This window comes from Tupaia chinensis, unplaced genomic scaffold (assembly GCF_000334495.1).
Source record: "Tupaia chinensis unplaced genomic scaffold, TupChi_1.0 Scaffold000101_1, whole genome shotgun sequence".
In the NCBI taxonomy this organism is placed as follows: Eukaryota; Metazoa; Chordata; class Mammalia; order Scandentia; family Tupaiidae; genus Tupaia; species Tupaia belangeri.
Genome location: NW_006159565.1, coordinates 2518427 through 2538510, shown reverse-complemented (window position 1 = coordinate 2538510; position 20084 = coordinate 2518427). Strand labels below are relative to the sequence as shown.

At 41.5% G+C, this 20084-nt stretch overlaps 1 protein-coding gene across 2 annotated transcripts in view; it reads left to right on the top strand.

The window, feature by feature from the left end:
- The window catches only part of RBAK (RB associated KRAB zinc finger), a 22756-nt gene extending 13436 nt beyond the window's left edge, over window positions 1-9320 (top strand). For both annotated transcript variants that reach the window (XM_006143621.3, XM_014585974.2), the window contains exons 3-5: window positions 3413-3539; window positions 4173-4268; window positions 5480-9320. In XM_006143621.3, the coding sequence (XP_006143683.1) occupies window positions 3413-3539; window positions 4173-4268; window positions 5480-7389 (2133 nt within the window). In that variant the 3' untranslated portion in view covers window positions 7390-9320. The remainder of the gene's footprint in view (window positions 1-3412; window positions 3540-4172; window positions 4269-5479) is intronic.
- Window positions 9321-20084: the final 10764 nt, after the last annotated feature.

The window sequence follows — 20084 nt, the reverse complement described above, 5'->3', positions numbered from 1 at the left end:
GAAATTTACCCATTTTTTTTCCTGTATGGTTTAATTTCTTATATTTTGGCCACTGATCCAGTTAGAGTTTATTCTTTTATGATTTAGATGCAGTTTTTTCTACATCCAAATGGTTTTTTATCACTTGTACTAACACTATTTATTATTAATTGACAGAGGGCTCACAAGCTTGCCAGACAAGAGAGAGAAAAAGCACCCCCCTCAGTGGGGCATGGTCACACCACAGTTCTTTCTTCTCCATTTCTCCATTCTGTCCAGATTAGTGCTCTTAACTAGCTGTCCTGTATCTGCCTTTTGTCTACCAAATTGGCTTTTATGTCTTCCATTTCATATTTTCTGAGAGACTTCCTAAGTTCTACTGGGTCTTCAGGGAAGTCATGACACATTTTTGCATAGAAAAACAGAAAAATATGTCCTGGCTTCCCTGACAACCTAGTATATTCTGTGTCCCATTTGTTAAGTCTAAAAGCAATTCAGCATTCCAGATTTTAATTTCTCCAATGGCTGTTTCTTAGCAGGATGTTTTCATTTTATGGAGCAAAAACCTGCTTAATTTATTCAGAAATATGAATTAGTAGAAAAAAATTTAAGTTTTGTTTCCTTTATGAATTTGGTTCCTTCAGTGTTGAATTATCCCTCTTTTATTTTTAAAAAATTATTTTATTTAATTTTAGTCATTGTCACTATTTTATTTTTTGAAGTTGACCAGAGATAGAGAGAAGGAAAATGAGAAAGCAAGCTTCCAGGACCAGAACTCAAACTGTGGTCTGCTATGTGGGAGTCCAGTCGCCCTAACCACCATGCTACCTACCAGCCCTGAGTTACTCCTCTTAATGCTTATCTTCTATTTAGTTTTTCTCGAATAGCTGACAGATCTTGATTTTTAAATTTCAGTTCATGAGAGAATAGTTATTAATAGCTAATGTGAATGTACTCAACTCATGACCCTGTTTCATTCCTCTTTCCTTTATGGAGATGATGTGTGCAGAATCTAGAGATAAATAGGGGTATGTAATTAGAAATGCATCACTTTATTTTGCATGGGCTGTGAATTGATAGCCAACCTGAACTGGCCAAAGTTGCTTTACTTGAGGGTAGTTTTACATTGAAAGTAGTTTTCTAAGAGATGGCTTCAGGGAAATTTGCATATCTGATGAGAAAACAGTTGAATATATGCCTTGGTTTACCCAACAGTCTTGGATTGTACTCATATCCCCTGTATCCCATCTGGTTTTCACCGTCCCAGACAAAAGTTACCTGTTTGGATAATGACTATATGGTTGTTCCAGTTGTGGAGGTCTGAAGTATGTGTGCTTTGCTCTGTCTGTCTACAGTGCCATCAGGCTTACTATTTTCAGCATTTATGAAGCTGCTCTGTGAGCTGATAACAGGTTACCACCCAAGCTGTGTGATTGTCCTGTGACTCACAACATCATCTGCTTCACGTATCCATCAGTCACGCAACTGAATACCCACAGGAATTCAAGGCCCTTCTGATGGACTGGAGATTTTCAGGAGCTCTGTTGAAGAGTTTGCTGTTCCCTTTTGCTATAGCCCAGCATCTCTCTGCCCCTGTGTAAAGAAATATATCCTATGGCTCTGATTTCTTTCATCTCCTACTCTCCTCTATCTCAAAACTTTCCCCAAAGAAATTCCTGTTTTGGGAACTTGTATCCACCACTCTTAGAATAGCATCTGCTCTTTTCTGTTTATTTGAATTGTAATTTCAGGGATTTTTATTTGTTTTTGAGGCAGAAAAGTTAATTACATGTTTGATTTACTCTCTTGAATTAGAATTGATCTGTATTATCAAATAGTCCTTTAGAAAGTGCCTTCTTGGTTTCTTTGGCTTATTTTTCCATGCCAGTTGTTAAATACTGATGCTGCTTCAGTTTTTGTCATTGGTACTTTTTTTTAAAGAGAAATTTCTGGTATAGGGTCTGTGCACTCGCCAACAAGAGATAGATAGAGAGTCAGAAAGCAAGAAGTCACTCCTAGGTGGGATAGCCATGCCACAATTCTTTCTCTTCCATTCTCCTCTTGGGATTTTGGGCATGAACACACACGCACCTGACATGATTTTAAGCCTCTGGATCCGGGATTTGAACTGTAGTTGACTATGTGAGAGTTCAGCAATGTAACCATTATGCCATCTGCTGGTCCCACCATTAGTACTTTTATACTTTATTGTTTTCTTTTTCTATTGCTCCTGTAGAATTCACAGTTTGGGGTCAGCAGGTGGCACTGGACTCCCACATGGCCAAACGCAGTTTGAATCCTGGACCTGGCAGTTCACTTTCTCACTTTCCCTCTGTCTCTCTCTCTCTCACTCACTCTGTCCCTTTCTGGTCAAATTACAAGAAAGAAAAAGAGAGAAGAAGAAAAAACCAAAAAAAAACAAAACACAGTTCATCTTTTTTTTTCCTTCATAGAGGGTGCATGTGTTCACCAGAGAGAGACAGAGTGATAGAAAGAGGGAGAGGAGAAAGCACTCCCCCATGAAGAATGTTCACACCACAATCCTGTCTCTTCTGTTTCTTCCCCTTTGAGGATTTTGGGCATGCATGCAAACACACCTGGCATGTTTTTCTATCTGGAACTTGAACTGCATGGTCAGTAATGTGGGATCTGGCTGCCTTAAGCACCAGTCCACGGAGCCAGCCCCGCAGTTCATCTTTAAAGAGGTCAAATTATTAATTGAATCTGTGATGCCTAATCTGATAGCCTACAATTTAAAAAATTGGATTCCCTTTTGTTAAACCATTCCCTACCTTGAATATGTTACTCTTATAACATCTTTGGGCATTTATCCAATCAACAAATATTTTTTGCTACAAGAATGAGATGTTCAAGATAAATAAATGAAATGTTTGAAAGAAGTAAATCAATAAACTTAGCCAGGCAGGTAGTAGAAGTAACTGTCTGTAAGAATAAAAAAGCCAAAGGATCCAAGAATTGAAACAGGGAGAGTGTACCAGAAGAGTCAGTTGGGAAGAAAGAGACCAGGCTGAGAGTCTTGGACTGCTCCAGCATGAAGAGATTGGGGAAAAGGGAGCCACTGACCAACAGAGACTGAAAAAAGAACACAAGAAGTTCACAACATTTATTTATCTACATGTGTGTCTGCTCTTCAGGCATCAGCTTTTAGAAAGCAGGGCTGGTATTTTACTCCTCTACTCCCCAAATTTAGATAGTTCAATTGTAAAATGGGAATTCAATTTTTTAAAAAAAAAATTGTTTGGCTTAATACCTTAAATAAAGGCAATGCGTTTCCATTATGGTTTGTTTTCCTTCCATAGCCTGTGACATAAAATAATGTATCCAATGTTTATGGTTAACTTTACTGGTGAGCTTTGTAAGATCTTGTCCTTGTATGCCTTTCCTACCAGTTCTGATCATGGTATCATTACAGGAGCTAGTATCATTCAAGGATGTGGCTGTGGACTTCACCCAGGAGGAGTGGCAGCAGCTAGACCCTGATGAGAAGACAACATATAGGGATGTCATGTTGGAGAACTACAGCAATCTAGTTTCTGTGGGTAAGGATAGCTTCCCCCCCCCCTTTTTTATGAATTATTTATTTAATTTTATTTATTATTCTTATCCTTAAATTTGACCTGAGAGACAGAAAGTGAGGAAGCAAGCTGCCAGGTCCAGGACTCAAACTGCAGTTGGCCCTCTGGAATCTAGTAACTCAACTCTTATACCGTCTGCTGGCCCCAAAGGTAGCTTGCCGTTTTTTTTGTTTTTGTTTTTGTTTTTGAGAGGTTTTTGCTATAGGGTATGTGCGCTCGCCAGAGAGACAGAAAGTGAGAAATCACCCCCCCCCCCAGGGGATGGCCACACTGCAATCCCCTCTCCTCCATTCTCCTCTTGGGATCTTGGGCATGCACACACATGCGCCTGGCGTGGTTCAAGCCACTGGGTCCAGGACTCGAACTGCAGTCTACTACATGGGAGTCCAGTGATACAGCCATTACGCCAACTGCTGGTCCCAAATAGCTTGCCTTTTTTGTTGCTTTCAATATAATGGTTTTATTCCTGAATTTGAATAACTAGGTGATAAAATCATTTAAATCCTTTTGGGCACTAGTTGGGCATTTTATTATGCAGCCTACAAGACAACATCATCTTATAATTTATCCAAGTAGTTCTTCATTTCTCCTTTACAGGTTATGATATCACCAAACCAAATGTGATCATTAAGTTGGAGCAAGGAGAAGAGCCATGGATAATAGAAGGTGAATTCTCATGTCAAAGTCATCCAGGTAAATTAATAGAATATCAAAAATGTTTTAAATGGTCATCCCAGACCTTTGGGAGTGATAAAGAGCTATGTACATGCATCAAATTGCCCAAATCACATCTCCTAATTCCCAAGTATCAACTTCCCTCCAGCACATGCATAACAGCTCATATTTTGGTTTTACCTTTGGTTTGTATTGGTAGAACTATCCTGTGCTTAACAGTACTGAAGACCCATTTACTTACTCTTTTTTGGCTTAGTCAGTAACTTACCTACTCCCCACTATTGTCACAGAATTCCTTTGTTTTCAGGCATTCAAAAGCCTAACATAAGGTAACCAGCAGTTAGCGTAATGGCTATGTCGATGGACTCCCATGTAGTCGACTGCGGTTCGCGTCCCAGACCCGGTGGCTTAAAAAAAAAACTCACGCCGGGCGCGTGTGTGTGCGTGCCCAAAATCCCAAGAGGAGAGTGGAGGAGAAGGGATTGCGGCGTGACCATCCCCCCTGGGGGGTGATTTCTCGCTTTCTGTCTCTATGTCTCTCTCTGTCTGTCTGGCGAGCGCACGTGCCCTATAGCGAAAACCTCTCAAAAAAAAAAAAAAAAAAAGCCTAACATAAAAATTAACTTGAGACTTTTATGTTTGTTCTTGCTATCGTCTGTTTACTTAAAAAAAATATTTTTTTCTTTCTTTATTTATGAGAGAAATAGAGAGAGATACTCACCACACAGTCTGATCACAGCATGAGCATGCTCCAAGCCCTTCCATTCTTGCCTGGATTTAGCATTCTTTCACTAACTGTTTCCTGCTCATTCTGTGGGTTTATTTCACTTTTTCCACTAAAGTTTTGAATATAATATTTATAAAGTAAGGTACTTATATTCAGTGTGAATTTAATCTCTCTTTTCCCACTAGTGCTGAGTGCTGTTTCCAACTTCATCCTTTCTCCATATCCCACCCCAGTGCCCAGTGTGTGTTTTGTGTTACTGGGTTGTCAGAAAAGTTGTGATGCATTTTGCATATAAAGACATAGAAAAAAACACATCATGACTTTTCCGATAACCCGATATAAATCACGGTGAAAAGAGAACAGTATAGTCTTAATTATTTTTATTTGTAGAGATTGGCCTTAAAGTTAGAATCAAGCAGAAGTAGAATAATTAAGTACTAGTTGTATTCTGTAGCTTTTGTGTTCAGATTCACAAGATTTGTTTAATTTTGTTCTCTTTTAGAGGTCTGGAAAATTGATGACCTAATAGAGAGAATTCAAGAAAATGAAGATAAACATTCAAAACAAGCTGTTTATAGTAACAGTAAAACCCTGATTGAAGAGAGAGCGAATCCACTTGATAAAACTTATAATATGGAAACAAACCTTGTTCCTTCAAGCATAACAGCTCATAATTGTGTCTCATGTGGAAAGAATTTAGACTCTATTTCAGAGTTAATTAGTAGTGATGGAAGCTACGCCAGAAAGAAACTTGATGAATGTAATGAATGTGGAAAGATGTATCATGGAGAGAAACCCTATGAGTTCAATCAAAATAGGGATACTTGTTCTCAAAATGAAGAAAGTATTCTTCAGAAAATTAATGTTTTGGAGAAACCCTTTGAATATAATGAATGTGTGGAAGCCTTAGGCAGTGAAGCTGTTTTCATTACTCATAAGAGAGCTTACATGGGAGAGAAGCCCTATGAGTGGAATGACTCTGGACCAGACTTCATTCACATGTCAAATTTCAGTGCATATCAGAGGTCACAAATGGAAATGAAACCCTTTGAATGCAGTGAATGTGGAAAATCCTTTTGTAAAAAGTCAAAATTTATTATTCATCAGAGGGCTCATACAGGAGAGAAACCTTATGAATGTAATGTGTGTGGGAAATCCTTCAGTCAAAAGGGAACCCTCACTGTACATCGTAGATCACATTTAGAGGAGAAACCCTATAAATGTAATGAATGTGGGAAAACCTTCTGTCAGAAGTTACACCTCACTCAACATCTGAGAACTCACTCAGGAGAGAAACCCTACGAGTGTAGTGAATGTGGGAAAACCTTCTGCCAAAAGACACATCTCACCTTACATCAGAGAAATCATTCAGGAGAGAGACCCTATCCGTGTAGTGAATGTGGGAAGTCCTTTTCCCGCAAGTCAGCCCTCAGTGACCATCAGAGAACACACACGGGAGAGAGACTTTATAAATGTAATGAGTGTGGGAAATCCTACTACCGAAAGTCTACTCTTATAACACATCAGAGAACACACACAGGAGAGAAACCCTATCAATGTAGTGAATGTGGAAAATTCTTTTCTAGGGTATCATATCTCACTATTCATTATAGGAGTCATTTAGAAGAGAAACCCTATGAATGTAATGAATGTGGCAAAACCTTCAACTTAAATTCAGCCTTCATTAGACATCGGAAAGTACACACAGAAGAGAAATCCCATGAATGTAACGAATGTGGAAAGTTTTCTCAGTTGTCCTATCTCACTGACCATACAACTCATTTAGGAGAAAAACCCTATGAATGTAATGAATGTGGGAAAACCCTCCTTGAAAATCCAGCCATCAATGGGCACCAGTCACTTCCAAAAGGGGAAAAATCTTATGAATGCAATATATGTGGGAAATTATTCTCTGAGTTGTCGTATTATACTATACATTATAGAAGTCATTCAGAAGAGAAACCCTATGGATGTAATGAATGTGGGAAAACCTTCTCCCATAATTCATCTCTCTTTAGACATCAAAGAGTACATACAGGTGAGAAACCCTATGAATGTTATGAATGTGGAAAATTCTTCTCTCAGAAGTCATATCTCACTATACATCATCGAATACATTCAGGAGAGAAACCCTATGAATGTAGTAAGTGTGGAAAAGTCTTCTCTCGGATGTCAAACCTCACTGTCCACTATAGAAGCCATTCAGGAGAGAAACCCTATGAATGTAATGAATGTGGGAAAGTCTTTTCTCAGAAGTCATACCTCACTGTACATTATAGAACTCATTCAGGAGAGAAACCATATGAATGTAATGAATGTGGGAAAAAATTCCACCACAGATCAGCTTTCAATAGCCATCAAAGAATTCATAGAAGAGGGAATATGAATGTACTTGATGTGGAAAATCTCTGAAGTCAAGTTTCAATTTTGAGAAAACCCTCTGAATATGAATATGTAGTGAACATGGAGAACACAAAAAGGAGTCAAGTATCATCTCACCTGAGAGTTTGTTCCAGAATAGAGAGAAACATTTAGGCACTAGATATATTTTACTCTAAATTTTCACAAAGAAATGCCCCTAAGAATGCACCAAAACCATACAACACATTGGACACTTAATAATTTATACAAGAGTGGAATTTTATGAATATTTAATATTTATTTTGGATTCAAATTGTATTTATGTGTCAGGGAATCATAACTAAGGTGAAATCTATCAATGTGATGAATGTGGAAACTATATTGTCTTGGAAATTATGCTAAAAGCCATATTTCTGATGTGAAATCAGATGTTTATAGGAATGATACCAGAAGCTATCAGCTTCAATAAACCATTGTATGAAATGAAGTTTTAAGATCATCAGGAGTTGATCATGAAGACAATAGCATTAAATAAGTATAAGGTAGTTCCTACTATATGTTTTTAAAAATGCAATATAATAGTAATTCTATGCAATTTTATGCAACTTTTGATTTGAATAGTTTGTAAAAAAAAAGGCAACATTCTCATTTGATTATTAGGATGGCAAAATATACTGAGACAGGACATATTATTGGTGAGACAATGATAGTATAAAATAGTAAAATAATTATTTTCTATTCTTTGAGGAATTTCAAAATGGGTTTTTAATGAATGCCTCATCAGGCAATGATTTTTGTAAAGTTTTCAACTGTACCTAAGGGGGGCGGGATTAAAAAATACTATTTTGATAAACTATGCACACTTAATTTGGAGCTTAGTGTGTTTTAAAGGAGAATAAATGTACAGCTCCTACCTTCTAAAATATTCCCAACTCCCACCACTTTTGTTTTTAGTCTATAACTTTGAATGCGCAGAGTGCCAATATTGCATAATTCAGAAATTTCATCTGAATTTTTTGTTTGATATAAATACTGTTATTTCTTGCATTACCCCTTATTTCCAGTAGTATGAAACAAATTAATACAGGTTTCTAGTTTACATTTTTTGGGCTGTTTAACTTAATGCCATTTCGTCCCTCATTCCTTGCAGGAAGAGTTTGGGTACCTATCATTTCTTCACATGACACAGAAGGTAAATACTGATTAGTCTCAACCAATAATGATAATTCCATTCTAATTGCCAGTAATGTGTTCATAGTGGTCATATGACCCCATCCTGGACAACAAAAAAGGATATAGGTTTGTTCTGGAAAAAGGATAACACAGTGATCAAATGGATCTTACTCCATGAATGCAATATTCAAGTCAATTGCTGTTACACATGTAAAGAAAAGTATTCTGGTATCTAGACGATTTGTGTGGTAAAATTAATGTTTGTTTATGACCTTAGCAAACTATTTAGGGAAAGGAATTTCCATTATCGGATAAAGAGCAACCTAAACCACAACAACGATCATACTTAATGGTAAAATAAGTTTTTGTAAGTTTTCTCCCTTATGACTAAAATTTAAAAATCCACTAATTTTATTCAGCACTATGCGGAAGGACCTAGCCAGGAAAGTAAGGCAAGAAAGAAAAAGCATAAGGACTTAAAAATATATAAAACTTATTTGCAGATGACATAACTTTGTACATAGATTATTCTGAACAATTTCCAGATAAATAGAATTAATGAGTAAGGGACCACCTGGTGGTGTGTTGGTTAAGGTGACAAGATCCCACATGGCTGACTGTGGTTAGTCTCAGACCTGGTGGGTAAGAAAAACACCAGGCACCTGTGCCTGTGAGCCCAAAATTCAAAAGGGAGGGAGAAATGGAGGAGATGGGATTGCAGCATGGCCACCCACCATAAGGAGTGCTTTACCTCCTCTTCTCCAGGCACACAAACCTCTGGCAAAATAAAAAAAAAAAAAAAAAAAAAAGTAAGTTTAACCAGGTCCCTGCAAAGAAGGCCATTATGCAAAAACTGTTTAATATACCAGCACAAGACATAGAAAATGAAAAATTTTAAAGCAATAACACTTATCAAACTCCTCAAGTGCCTATGGGAAAAATTAACATATTTTTAAGAGCTGTATTCAGGAAAAAGTTGCAAAAGAATAAGAGAGATAACTTGTTCATAGATTCCAGGACAATCTAAAAAATTATATCAGTTTCCCCTAAATTAGCTCATATATTAAGCATAATATTAATCAGAACCCTAGCAAGTTCTTTCGTGGAAATTAAGCTTATTCTAAAATCTATGTGAACATTCAAAAGGCCAGTAATACTCTTAACTTTTACACAGTAGAAAGGGCTAAAGAATTTGTATTTCCTGATACCAAAAGCAGTTATAAAGTCATAGATGTCACAGTGGTGTTAGATATTGGCACAAGGATAAACAAATTGACCAATGGAACAGAATGCAGGTTCCAGAAAGAGACCCATAATATACAATCCGCTAACTTGACAACAGTGACAAGTGCAATAGGGAAAGGGTGTTCTTCCAATAAAAGTCCTTTGTCAGTTGAGTTTCATAATTTATAGAAAATTGTTCACCAGAGGACATGAACTAGAATATTCATAATGTAAAACTGTAAAACAAAAACCTGAGAACTATCTTAAGGCATATATATGCAGCACAATAAACTTAAATGATATATCACCACAGTAGAATACTGTAAGGCAATGAGAATGAACTACCATAAGCCCATGTAGCAATGTGGCTGACTTTCACAAACAATGCTGAATAAAGGAGTCTAGACACAAAAGTGGACATACTGTGTGACTTCATCTATGTAAAATATAAGGATAAGCAAAACTTGTCTAGGAAGTTAGAAATTGGATAGTGGTTAGTGTTGGCCAAGACTGAAAAGAGATTTTTATCTGGTGCTGGTCATAACATCCTAACTCTAGGTGCTGAACATCTGTGTTCTGAGCTTTGCACTTATAATGTGTGTATTTTTCTGCATGTTTACTACACTTTTCATGAAAGTTTTTTAAAATCAAAAGTGGCTAACATTTTTGTTGCTCAGCCCACTTTCACCATATTTTTCTAAATATGTATGAATTAGCTGCAAAACAAATTAAATGTTAGATTTTTGCATAATTCTGTGAAGGAAATACATACTTTTTATAGTAGTTTTAATGGCAACTACTAAGATTTCCTACACTGTATCCTTAAAGTTCAATATAATGTATATTTTAAGTAAAATAAAAATGGAAAAGGTTAAAGGGTCACTATATATTTTGTCATCTCACACTTTTGCTTATATAAATGGGTCCGAACTGCCTCTTCAATAAAGAAGCTAATGTGTAACTTTTCATATTTTCCTAAGTTGTTTTTCACACTGCTGAATTCAGGATGTATCTTAACACAGAAGTGTTCTTTCTTAGAAGTAAATAAAACAGCACATTTAATTTGATAAAAAGTTATATTTAAAAGTTTACCACTAACACTTCTAGCAAATTTAAGATACATCATTGTTGGGAACCAGCAGTTAGCGTAATGGCTATGTCGCTGGACTCCCACGTAGTCGACTGCGGTTCGTGTCCCGGACCCGGTGGCTTAAAACTCACGCCAGGCGCGTGTGCGTGCGTGCCCAAGATCCCGAGAGGAGAATGGAGGAGAAGGGATTGCGGCGTGACCATCCCCCCTGGGGGGTGATTTCTCGCTTTCTGTCTCTATGTCTCTCTCTGTCTGTCTGGCGAGCGCACGCGCCCTACAGTGAAAATCTCTCAAAAAAAAAAAAAAGATACATCATTGTTAACAGCATAGATGTGAGTGAGTGAAAGCAATGGACAGCTTAAGACTATGCACCATAAAAAATAAGAGCGCTGGGACCAGCTGTTAGTGTAATGGCTATGTCGCTGGACTCCCATGTAGTCAACCGCGGTTCACGTCCCAGACCTGGTGGCTTAAAACTCACGCTGGACGCATGTGCGTGCGTGCCCAAGATCCTGAGAGGAGAAAGGAGGAGAAGGGATTACGACGTGGTCATCTCCTCTGGGGGTTGATTTCTCACTTTCTGTCTCTTTGTCCCTCTCTGTCTGTCTGGCGAGTGCACGTGCCCTATAGCAAAAAACCTCTCAATAAAAAAGGTTTTAAAAAATGTATAAAAAAAAAAATAAGAGCACCAGTCCGTGTGGGGAAGATGGGCTGAACTGATAAGGGCACAGCCAGGACTAAATAGAACATTTGGTGGAGTGGACTACATGTACTTGCTTTTTATTTCACCTTTCTCTTAGAGGGTTAAACTTGGAGTGTTAACAGATAATATTTTGCATGCTGAAGTGGTTGTGGTGGGAGGTGATCAAGGAGTTGGGTAGGATTTGGAGGTATGATTCTCCCCGTGGTGGCTTACTTTTGGTTCTCTCAGTACACTGGGTGTAACCATTCAACCTATGGTCAGTTGAGGCAGTGGTTCTCCCTTCAGTACCACTGCTCATTGCATCATGAGATTGCTACCTCCACCTACATTATTTACTACTGCTTGATTTGGAGACAGTTAACATTTCAGTTTTGTTTCTAAGACATGTCAAAAGACAATAATGCAAAATAACTTATACCTGAGGCCAAAAGTTCACATACTGTTCTTTTTTCATTCTCAAATTATATCCAGATATGGGGAAACTTAAGAGGGGAAGCATATGATATATAGCAATAGCGTTGCAGTATTGTCCAGATTAAATCATGTGAAGACCATAAAGGTAAAAGAAAAAAATTTAATTGTCCCAGAAGTAATCATGTCAAAAAATAGATTCCCTTTCTCACAGAGGAAGAACACTCCTGAGGTTTCTGTCCAATTGGTGAACTGTCCATTGACCTGCAAGCAAAGAACATGGAGTGAAAATAATATCAAAGGGCCTCTGAGGGAAGATAAAACACTCATGGTCTCAGTGGCAGACAACAGCATCTAGGGACAATGAAGAAACAGATGCAAATACTGTGGGCTCTGTTGAGCCGGTCTTTGAAGTTATTTATTTTTGCCTCTACCCATTGTCTCAGTTAAATCATTGCCTGGCCCAGTGGCATGGTGGGGCAGGAGCATGAGTACCTAGTAGCTCAGTACTTCCAGGACCACCAAACCTGAGGAGCAGACAAAACAAACATGGGGAGTGTTTATCCTGGAGTCCTTCCTCCACACTCCAAAAAGTAAGCTTTCACAATCAAGAAGTTTGACGTGTTAGTGGTGACATAAAAGAAGGGGCAAGGAAAGTCCTTTGTAACATGGTTGTCTGGAGAGAGGTCAGCAAATAATCAGCTGCAGTCGTGCCGTGTTCCTGGCTGGGCCATATATGTCCTCTATAAACCCATTATTTTATGATTTTATCTTATTTTGATTGCCAGAAGGCACATGTGCTCACCAGAGACAAAAGAGGACTATGAGGAAGGCCACAGTGGGGTGGATGTGGTCACACCACAATCCCTTCTCCATTTCGTCATGCTTGTGGGATTTGGGGGCAGGCACACACACATGAATCATGTTTTTCAAGCCACAAGGGATTAGGTTTTCACATAACACCTTTGTAATGAATCAAGTCCCCACACTTGAATTTCTGGGTGACATATATTCACTGCCCACTAAGACCAAATTCCGAAACATGAACATTTGGGGGACAAACCATTATCTAAACCATAACACCACCTGTGCTAAATAAACATTCTTACAGAACTGTGGGACTTCAAGAAGTTCATAGAAAAAATTGGATTAACAAAGTTTATTTTGGTGCAAAAAATTTTGAAACCCATTCATATCACACATTATTGATACAACCTTTAAAGATCCCTTTTTTTTTCTTTTGGAGAGGTTTTTGCTATAGGGTGTGTGTACTTGCCAGGAAGAGAGAGACAGAAAGTGAGAAATCATCCCCCAGATGGGATAACCACACTGTCCTCTCCTCCAGGCTCCTCTCAGGATTTTGAGCACACATGCAGAGATGCCCAGAGTGATTTTCAAGCTGTTGGGTCTGGGACTCAGACTATGCACTCAATCATGTGGGAGTCCAGCAATGTAACCATTACGCCATCTGCTGGTCCCAAAGATCCCTTTTAAGCGAATGTTGGGGGCCAAGGGATGGCATGGGAATTAAGGCAATGAATCCCACATGATTGAGTGCATAGTCTGAGTCCCAGACCCAACAGCTTGAAAATCACTCTGGGCATCTCTGCATGTGTGCTCAAAATCCTGAGAGGAGCCTGGAGGAGAGGACAGTGTGGTTATCCCATCTGGGGGATGATTTCTCACTTTCCTTCTCTCTCTCTGACTCTCTCTGATGAGTACACACACTTTATAGCAAAAACTTAAATTTACAATCATATGTTGGTAATGTGAAGTAGAAATAAGCAATTAAAAATTGAAATGTTTAGTATAAACAATACAAATCGGTGATGATTAGTGAGCTGGGAGATATTGTTGCAAAGGAGTTTTGCAAAGGACTTCAGAAATAATAAGCTGTGAGGTGAAAGGTTAGGAAAGATTTCAGGGACCAGCAGTTGATGTAATGGCTGTGTCACTGGACTCTCATGTGGTTGACTGTGGTTCAAGTCTTAGACCCCGGTGGCTTAAACTCATGCCGGGCGCGTGTGTGGGCGTGCCTAAGATCCCGAGAGGAGAATGGAGGAGAAAGGATTGCAGCACGGCCATACTCCTGGGGGAGTGATTTCTTGCTTTCTGTCTCTCTTTCTGACGAGCGCATGCACCCTATAGCAAACACACACACACACACACACACACACACACACTTAAAAAAAAATTCAACAAGATATGAGGAGTCTCCAAGGCAATGTCAACAGAAAAATAACCAACTGTAAAAATTAATAATTAATAATTGATGTGGTTTATTTCCAAGCCCAATATGAGTGACCTAGGCCTGGAGAAGAGGCATACATGCCTTTCTCAGGGTGATCACGTACAGGGGTTCCTTTTATTTGTTTTTGGGATTGACAGGCAAAATTTAGTGAAGAGATTTTCTATTGGTCTGGCCCAAAAAGGCAGGACATGTGGAAGAGGAGGGACTTGTAAGTTATAGGTGGGTTCCACAATTCTTAGGTTGGTGATTGGAAGGGAAGATCTGTGTCTTGGGAAGAGATTAGTCAAGGAAAAGGGTAGTTGTGTCTTGGGAAGATATAAGCAAAAGAATATACTGTAACTGGTTGAAATACACATCTCAAAGATACTCTGTCAGGGACAGGAGGTAGGAAGAATTCTGTTAATAGAAAATAAATGGTATGTTAATGTTTGTGGCATGACTTCCCCAGTCCCTTTTTTTTTTTCCTTTGGAGAGGTTTTTGCTATAGGGTGCGTGTACTCGCCAGACAGACAGAGAGAGAGAGACAGAGAGACAGAAAGCGAGAAATCACCCCTTTCCTCCATTCTCCTCTCGGGATCTTGGGCATGCACACACACACACGCCCAGCGTGAGTTTTAAGCCACCGGGTCCGGGACGCGAACCGCGGCGGACTACGCGGGAGTCCAGTGACATAGCCATTACACTATCTGCTAGTCCCCCCAGTCCCTTTTGAAAAGATTTTGGAAACTAGGAAAAGTAGTCAGACTTCTGTCCACAGCAGGCAGAAATTCCATAAACGAAGGAGAAACTACTTGAGAAAAAAATATTTAATTTTATATATTTGTGGGGGGGTACAGTTCGACTGTAGAGCCTGGCCCAGGTCTGGGATGAGACTGAACTCCGGAACGTGTCCTGCTGCGAAGGGATGGGACTCAGGTAAAATACAAGGACAAGGCGGGGATGGGTCTCCTCAAGCGCTCAAACAAGGGCGTGGCCCTGTCTTAGGGGGCGTTGTTCTCTACAACAGCGGCTTGGCCAATGGGAAGAGGCCCAGATCAGGTGCTACCGGCGTGGTTAAAGAGTGGGTGCGGCCGTTGCTTAAGAGGGTTGGGGAGGCTTAACGGTGGGGGGGGATGGGTGGGCGCCGAGGGGCGGCGGGCGGGGGTGGGGAGGCTTGGCTCCAGTCGGCGTGCGCAGTCCAGTGCAGTAGTCTCAGAGCAGAACTAGCGGGCTCTAACGGTCCTTGGGGGCTGGAGGCCACTCACCGGGCTGACACAGGCCTTTCGGAAGACGCGGGCAGGCTGTGGGGGCAGGTGAAGAATGCTGGATGGCCGAGCCAGGCGCCCAGAAGGGGAGGAAGTAGAAGAAAGGGGAGTTGGGGAGGCTAGGTCGGGAAGACGCCTAGCAGGGGCGGGGCCTCTGACAGCCCACCTGTCCTTGGCAGCCGCCGCCCCGCCTGCCCACCCTGTGGCCCCCGCTGGTCCTGTTGCTGCTGCTGCTCCCGGGAAGGCCGGTGCCCACAGCCACAGCAGCTCCTCTCCTGGTCGCTGAAGCCCAGGAAAGCCTGCAGAGTGTGCTCCGAGGTTTCTGCTACCCCCGCTAGGGGGAGGTGTGGGAGAGGGACCCCGGCAGAGCGAGCAGGACAGATGAGCGGAAAACATGGAGTTAGGGCAGAATGGAGAGGGGGCAAAGATAAGAACAGGAACAAAATGGGGGGGGGGTGGAGGGGCGAGGTGATTGGGAGGCTCCTGACAGTCACGGAATGGGAGGAACGAGTAGTGGGCCTGGGCGGGGGCCCACGTCGAATTGCGGAGGACCTGCTGCGGGATAAGGGCACTTCATCTCTGCCCCCCTTCTCCCACCCCTCCCCGAGGCCATAGCACAAGAGTACCAGTACACCTTTTCTAGCCAGCACCAAGAAGCTCAGCTTGTCCGTCTTTACCAGGAGCCCAAGCTGGAGATGACCAAGGGCTGTGGCTGGACCCAAACCCGCCCCTGCACTCGAGCTGTTCTCCAGGCTCATGAGGTGGCAGCGGCAGCCGTGCTGTGCAGAAGCCCGAGAGGACGACCTGCGCCTGGGTGAGACATCAAGCTCCGCTGGTCAGAGGCTTCTGGCTCCTTAAGGGCACCCACCAGGCAGGGCACCTGGGCTTTCCCCACCCACTCCCAGGACTTATTTCCTGTCCCTTCCCAGGCCATCATATGCTGTAGGGATGGAGGGGCTATCAGGGCACTGGCAGGGACAGATGTGTACCCTCATCAGATGCTACTCCTGCACGATATAGAAATAAAGTTCTTTCTCACAGCTAGCAGGGCTGTGTCCTTTCCCTGTGGCCCACGTGGTTGGCCAACCAGCTCCTCCTGTGTTCCTCCCAGCTCCAGGCCTGAAGGTGAAGTCTGGAGGCCCTAGCAACTGCTCGACTCCTGGGCCCAGTGTCCTCATTCAGATGTCACTGTCTTTGCAGAGAGCTCTGTCCCTCTGCCCCCGACTCTGCTATTCTCAAACTCGTCTGTCTAATAGGTCCCTCACAGTCACCTGAAGCCTCGTGTCCCCTTGGTCCTTCATTGTCACCTGCAGTCCTGGATGTCCACTCAGTCCCTCACAGTCACCTCATCTGACTACTTGGTCCCTCACAGTTACCTGCAGCCCTATCTGTTCACTCAGCTCCTATCACTGGTGGCCCCATCTGTGCAACTAACTCCCAGCTTTCTCATCTCTAGCCTGTGGTTGGCCCAGGTTCCCAGTATTGGGGTTGGGGGTGCAGCTTTTATCTGGGATGGACCCAGCATGAATTTCTAGTCCTGCTCACCTAGCCAGAAATGGAAACCTGAGCCTCTTGGTCTCAGCCCTCTTTAATAGCACTGACACTGTAGCAGCTCTTGCTGCTTAAAAAATAGCAGCCCTGGTGGTTTCTTGAACATTAAACAAGGGCCAGCCCCAAGGCTTGGTAGTTAAGGAAGCCCAATCCCACATGACCAACCATGTGATTCAAGTTCCAGTCCTGCTGGCTTGAAAAACATGCCAGACCCATGGACAAATGTGCCCAAGATCTCTACAGGGTGAAAAAATGGAGAAGGGATTCTGGCATGACTATGCCTCATTAGGAGGTGCTTTCTCCCTCTCCCTCTGTCTCTGGTGTGCAAGTACCCTCTGGCAAAACAAAACAATAAAACAGAAAAGCAAAAACATACCTGCCATAGGATCCAGTCATGCCCAGCCTAGGTACTTGGGTACTAACCCAAGAGAAATGGAAGTGCACTTCTCCACCAAGACTTGGCCAGGGATGCTCATAATAGCTTGTTTGTAATCACCAAAATGTAGAAACAACCCAAATATTAACAGGTGAATGAATGAACAAATTGTGATAGAGCCTCACAACGGAGTATTAGTCAGCAATAAAAGAAATACACATGCAACAACATGAATCTCACAAGAATTATCCTGAGCAAAGAAATATAATTTCACATGCGCTACATATAATTTCATTTTAAAGTGAAATCCTAGGAAAGGTAAAATGAATCTGTAATGACAGCAGATCAGAGGCTGTCTGGGGACAGGGTTGAGGGGAGAGGTTACGAAGAGGCACAGGAAACCTTTGGGGGTGATGGATTTACTGACTATGGTGATCGTTTTGCAGATCTACGTCTGAGTGTGTCAAACTTACAGAGATAGGTGTGGTTTACGGGGTGTCAGCCATACCTCCGCAGAGCTGTTGAAACAATACCTGCTCTCTCTGAGCACCACCCAGCAAGTCCCTGTGGTTCCCCTTCCTATCTATTCCTCCTGGTCCCCTCAGTCTCTGGGGGAAGCTGAGACAAGTTCTCTCTGACTGTGGAGAAGAATGGAGGGGGTGGTCCTCACCATCATCTCTGCCTACCATCACACAGAACATGACCACAGACCTCCCTGTCCACCCAGGGCTACGCTGAAGTGGGTGGCTTTGTTCCCCTCCCTTAATGTTCCATAGGTCTGGCCTGGCCACCTCCTTATCCCTCCTGGCACATCAGAGTGCCCAAGAAAGGATACAGTTAGGGGAGCCTGTCTTGAGGTCTGGCACCACCTGGTGTTCTCTCACATTTTCTGATATAGTCACTGCCTCAGTGTTCATTTTTGGGCTTGACATAAGCTGCTTGAAACCCAGTCATATTCCATCACCTTGGGCCTAGTTTCAACGCCACTCCTCCCCCAATGGTATGTGCCATCTAGCCTGCTGTTCCCCACCCACTAATTCAAAACCCAAAACACCTTACAGCTGCTAACCACAATAAAACCTAAAGGCCAACACCAGAGTAGTAAATACGTTTCCCCCTGGTTTCCTTTAGCCAATCCATGGCATCCACTCAGGGAGCACATCTTAATAAAGGCTTAGCCCCCACCCTCCCCACCTGCTGGTTGAGTATCAACTGTTTTCAGCCTGCTTGCTGTTCTCAACCTGTGAGTGATAAAGTGTTTCTTCTACTTCTGGAGTTTTGTGGGGCTGCTGCTTTGTGTCTTTCCTTAGCATATGCCAAAGAATTTTCTGGTAAGACAGACAAGCAACAAATTAATAGTGGTCAGGACCAGCATGGTAGTTACAGATGCTAGACTCCCACATGGCCGACTGCGGTTCAAATCCCAGTTCTGGCGGCTTGCTCTCTTTCTCTCTGTCCCTCTCTGGTCAAATTAAAGTAAATAAAGAAAGTTAAATAAAATAATTTTTCCACAGCCAGTGTGGAAGGATGATTTTTCTTTAAAAGAAAATAATTAACAGTGGTAACTTTTTAAAAAAGAGTTTTCCTATAGGGCGTTTGCACTTGCCAGAGAGAGACAGAGAGACAGCAAGAAATCCCCCCCCCGCCCCTCACAGGGGATGGTCACACTGCAGTCCCTTCTCCTCCGTTCTCCTCTCAGGATTTCTGGCACTTATGCACATACACTTGGCGTGAGTTTTAAGCTGCTGTGTCCAGGACTTAAACCACAGTCTACTATGTGGGAGTCCAGCGACGTAACCATTATGCCATTCTGCTGGTCCCACAAGTGGCTTTTTAAAATAATAAGTTCAACTTCATAAGAGAAGTGCATATTAAAATGATACTAAAATACATTTCTATCAAATTATCATTGTCAAATCTGGTAGCATTGTGTCAGTGAAGGAGTGAAGAAATAGACTTGAAATATATTCCATAGGGAAATATAAAGTGCTACAGTAACTATGAAGAGCAACCTGTTCATAATTAACAACATTTTAAATGAACAGACCCTTTGACATAATTGTACATAAGCCAAATACCATGTGGGCAAGAGTATATGTTGCATTGTTGAGTGTTAAAGATCAGAGATGATCTATGTGTTCTTCAACGGGATTTGCTAAGGAGAGTATGGCATCTAAACAAAATATAACCATGATTTAAACAAAAACAAAACTTCAGTCCTATGTTGAACAGAAGTGGTGAGAAATAGACAACCTTGCTTTTACTAGATCTTAGAGGAAAAGCATTCAGTTTTAACCTGTTGATTATGTTAGCTGTGGGCTTTTCAAATATGGCATTTATTCTGTATTGTGTTGATATAACTTCCTTTTATATCTATTTTGTTGAGAAGTTTTTTAAAATTTTAGTCATGAATGGATTTTACACTTTGTCGAATGCTTTTCCTGCATCTGTTGAGATGATCATGTGGTTTTGATCTTTCCTTACGTCAGTGTGATGTTCCACATTGATTTGCATAGACATGCTCACATCCTGAGGATAAATCCTACTTGGTCCTGGAGTATGATCCTTTTAATGGGCTGTCAAATTTGATTTTCTAGTATTCAAGTGAGGATTTTTGTACGTATGTCCACTAGGGACTTGGGTCTATTGTTTTTGTTTTGTTGTGGTGGTGGTGGTGTTTTTATCTGGCTTTGGTATCAGGGTGTTGCTAGTCTCATAGAAAG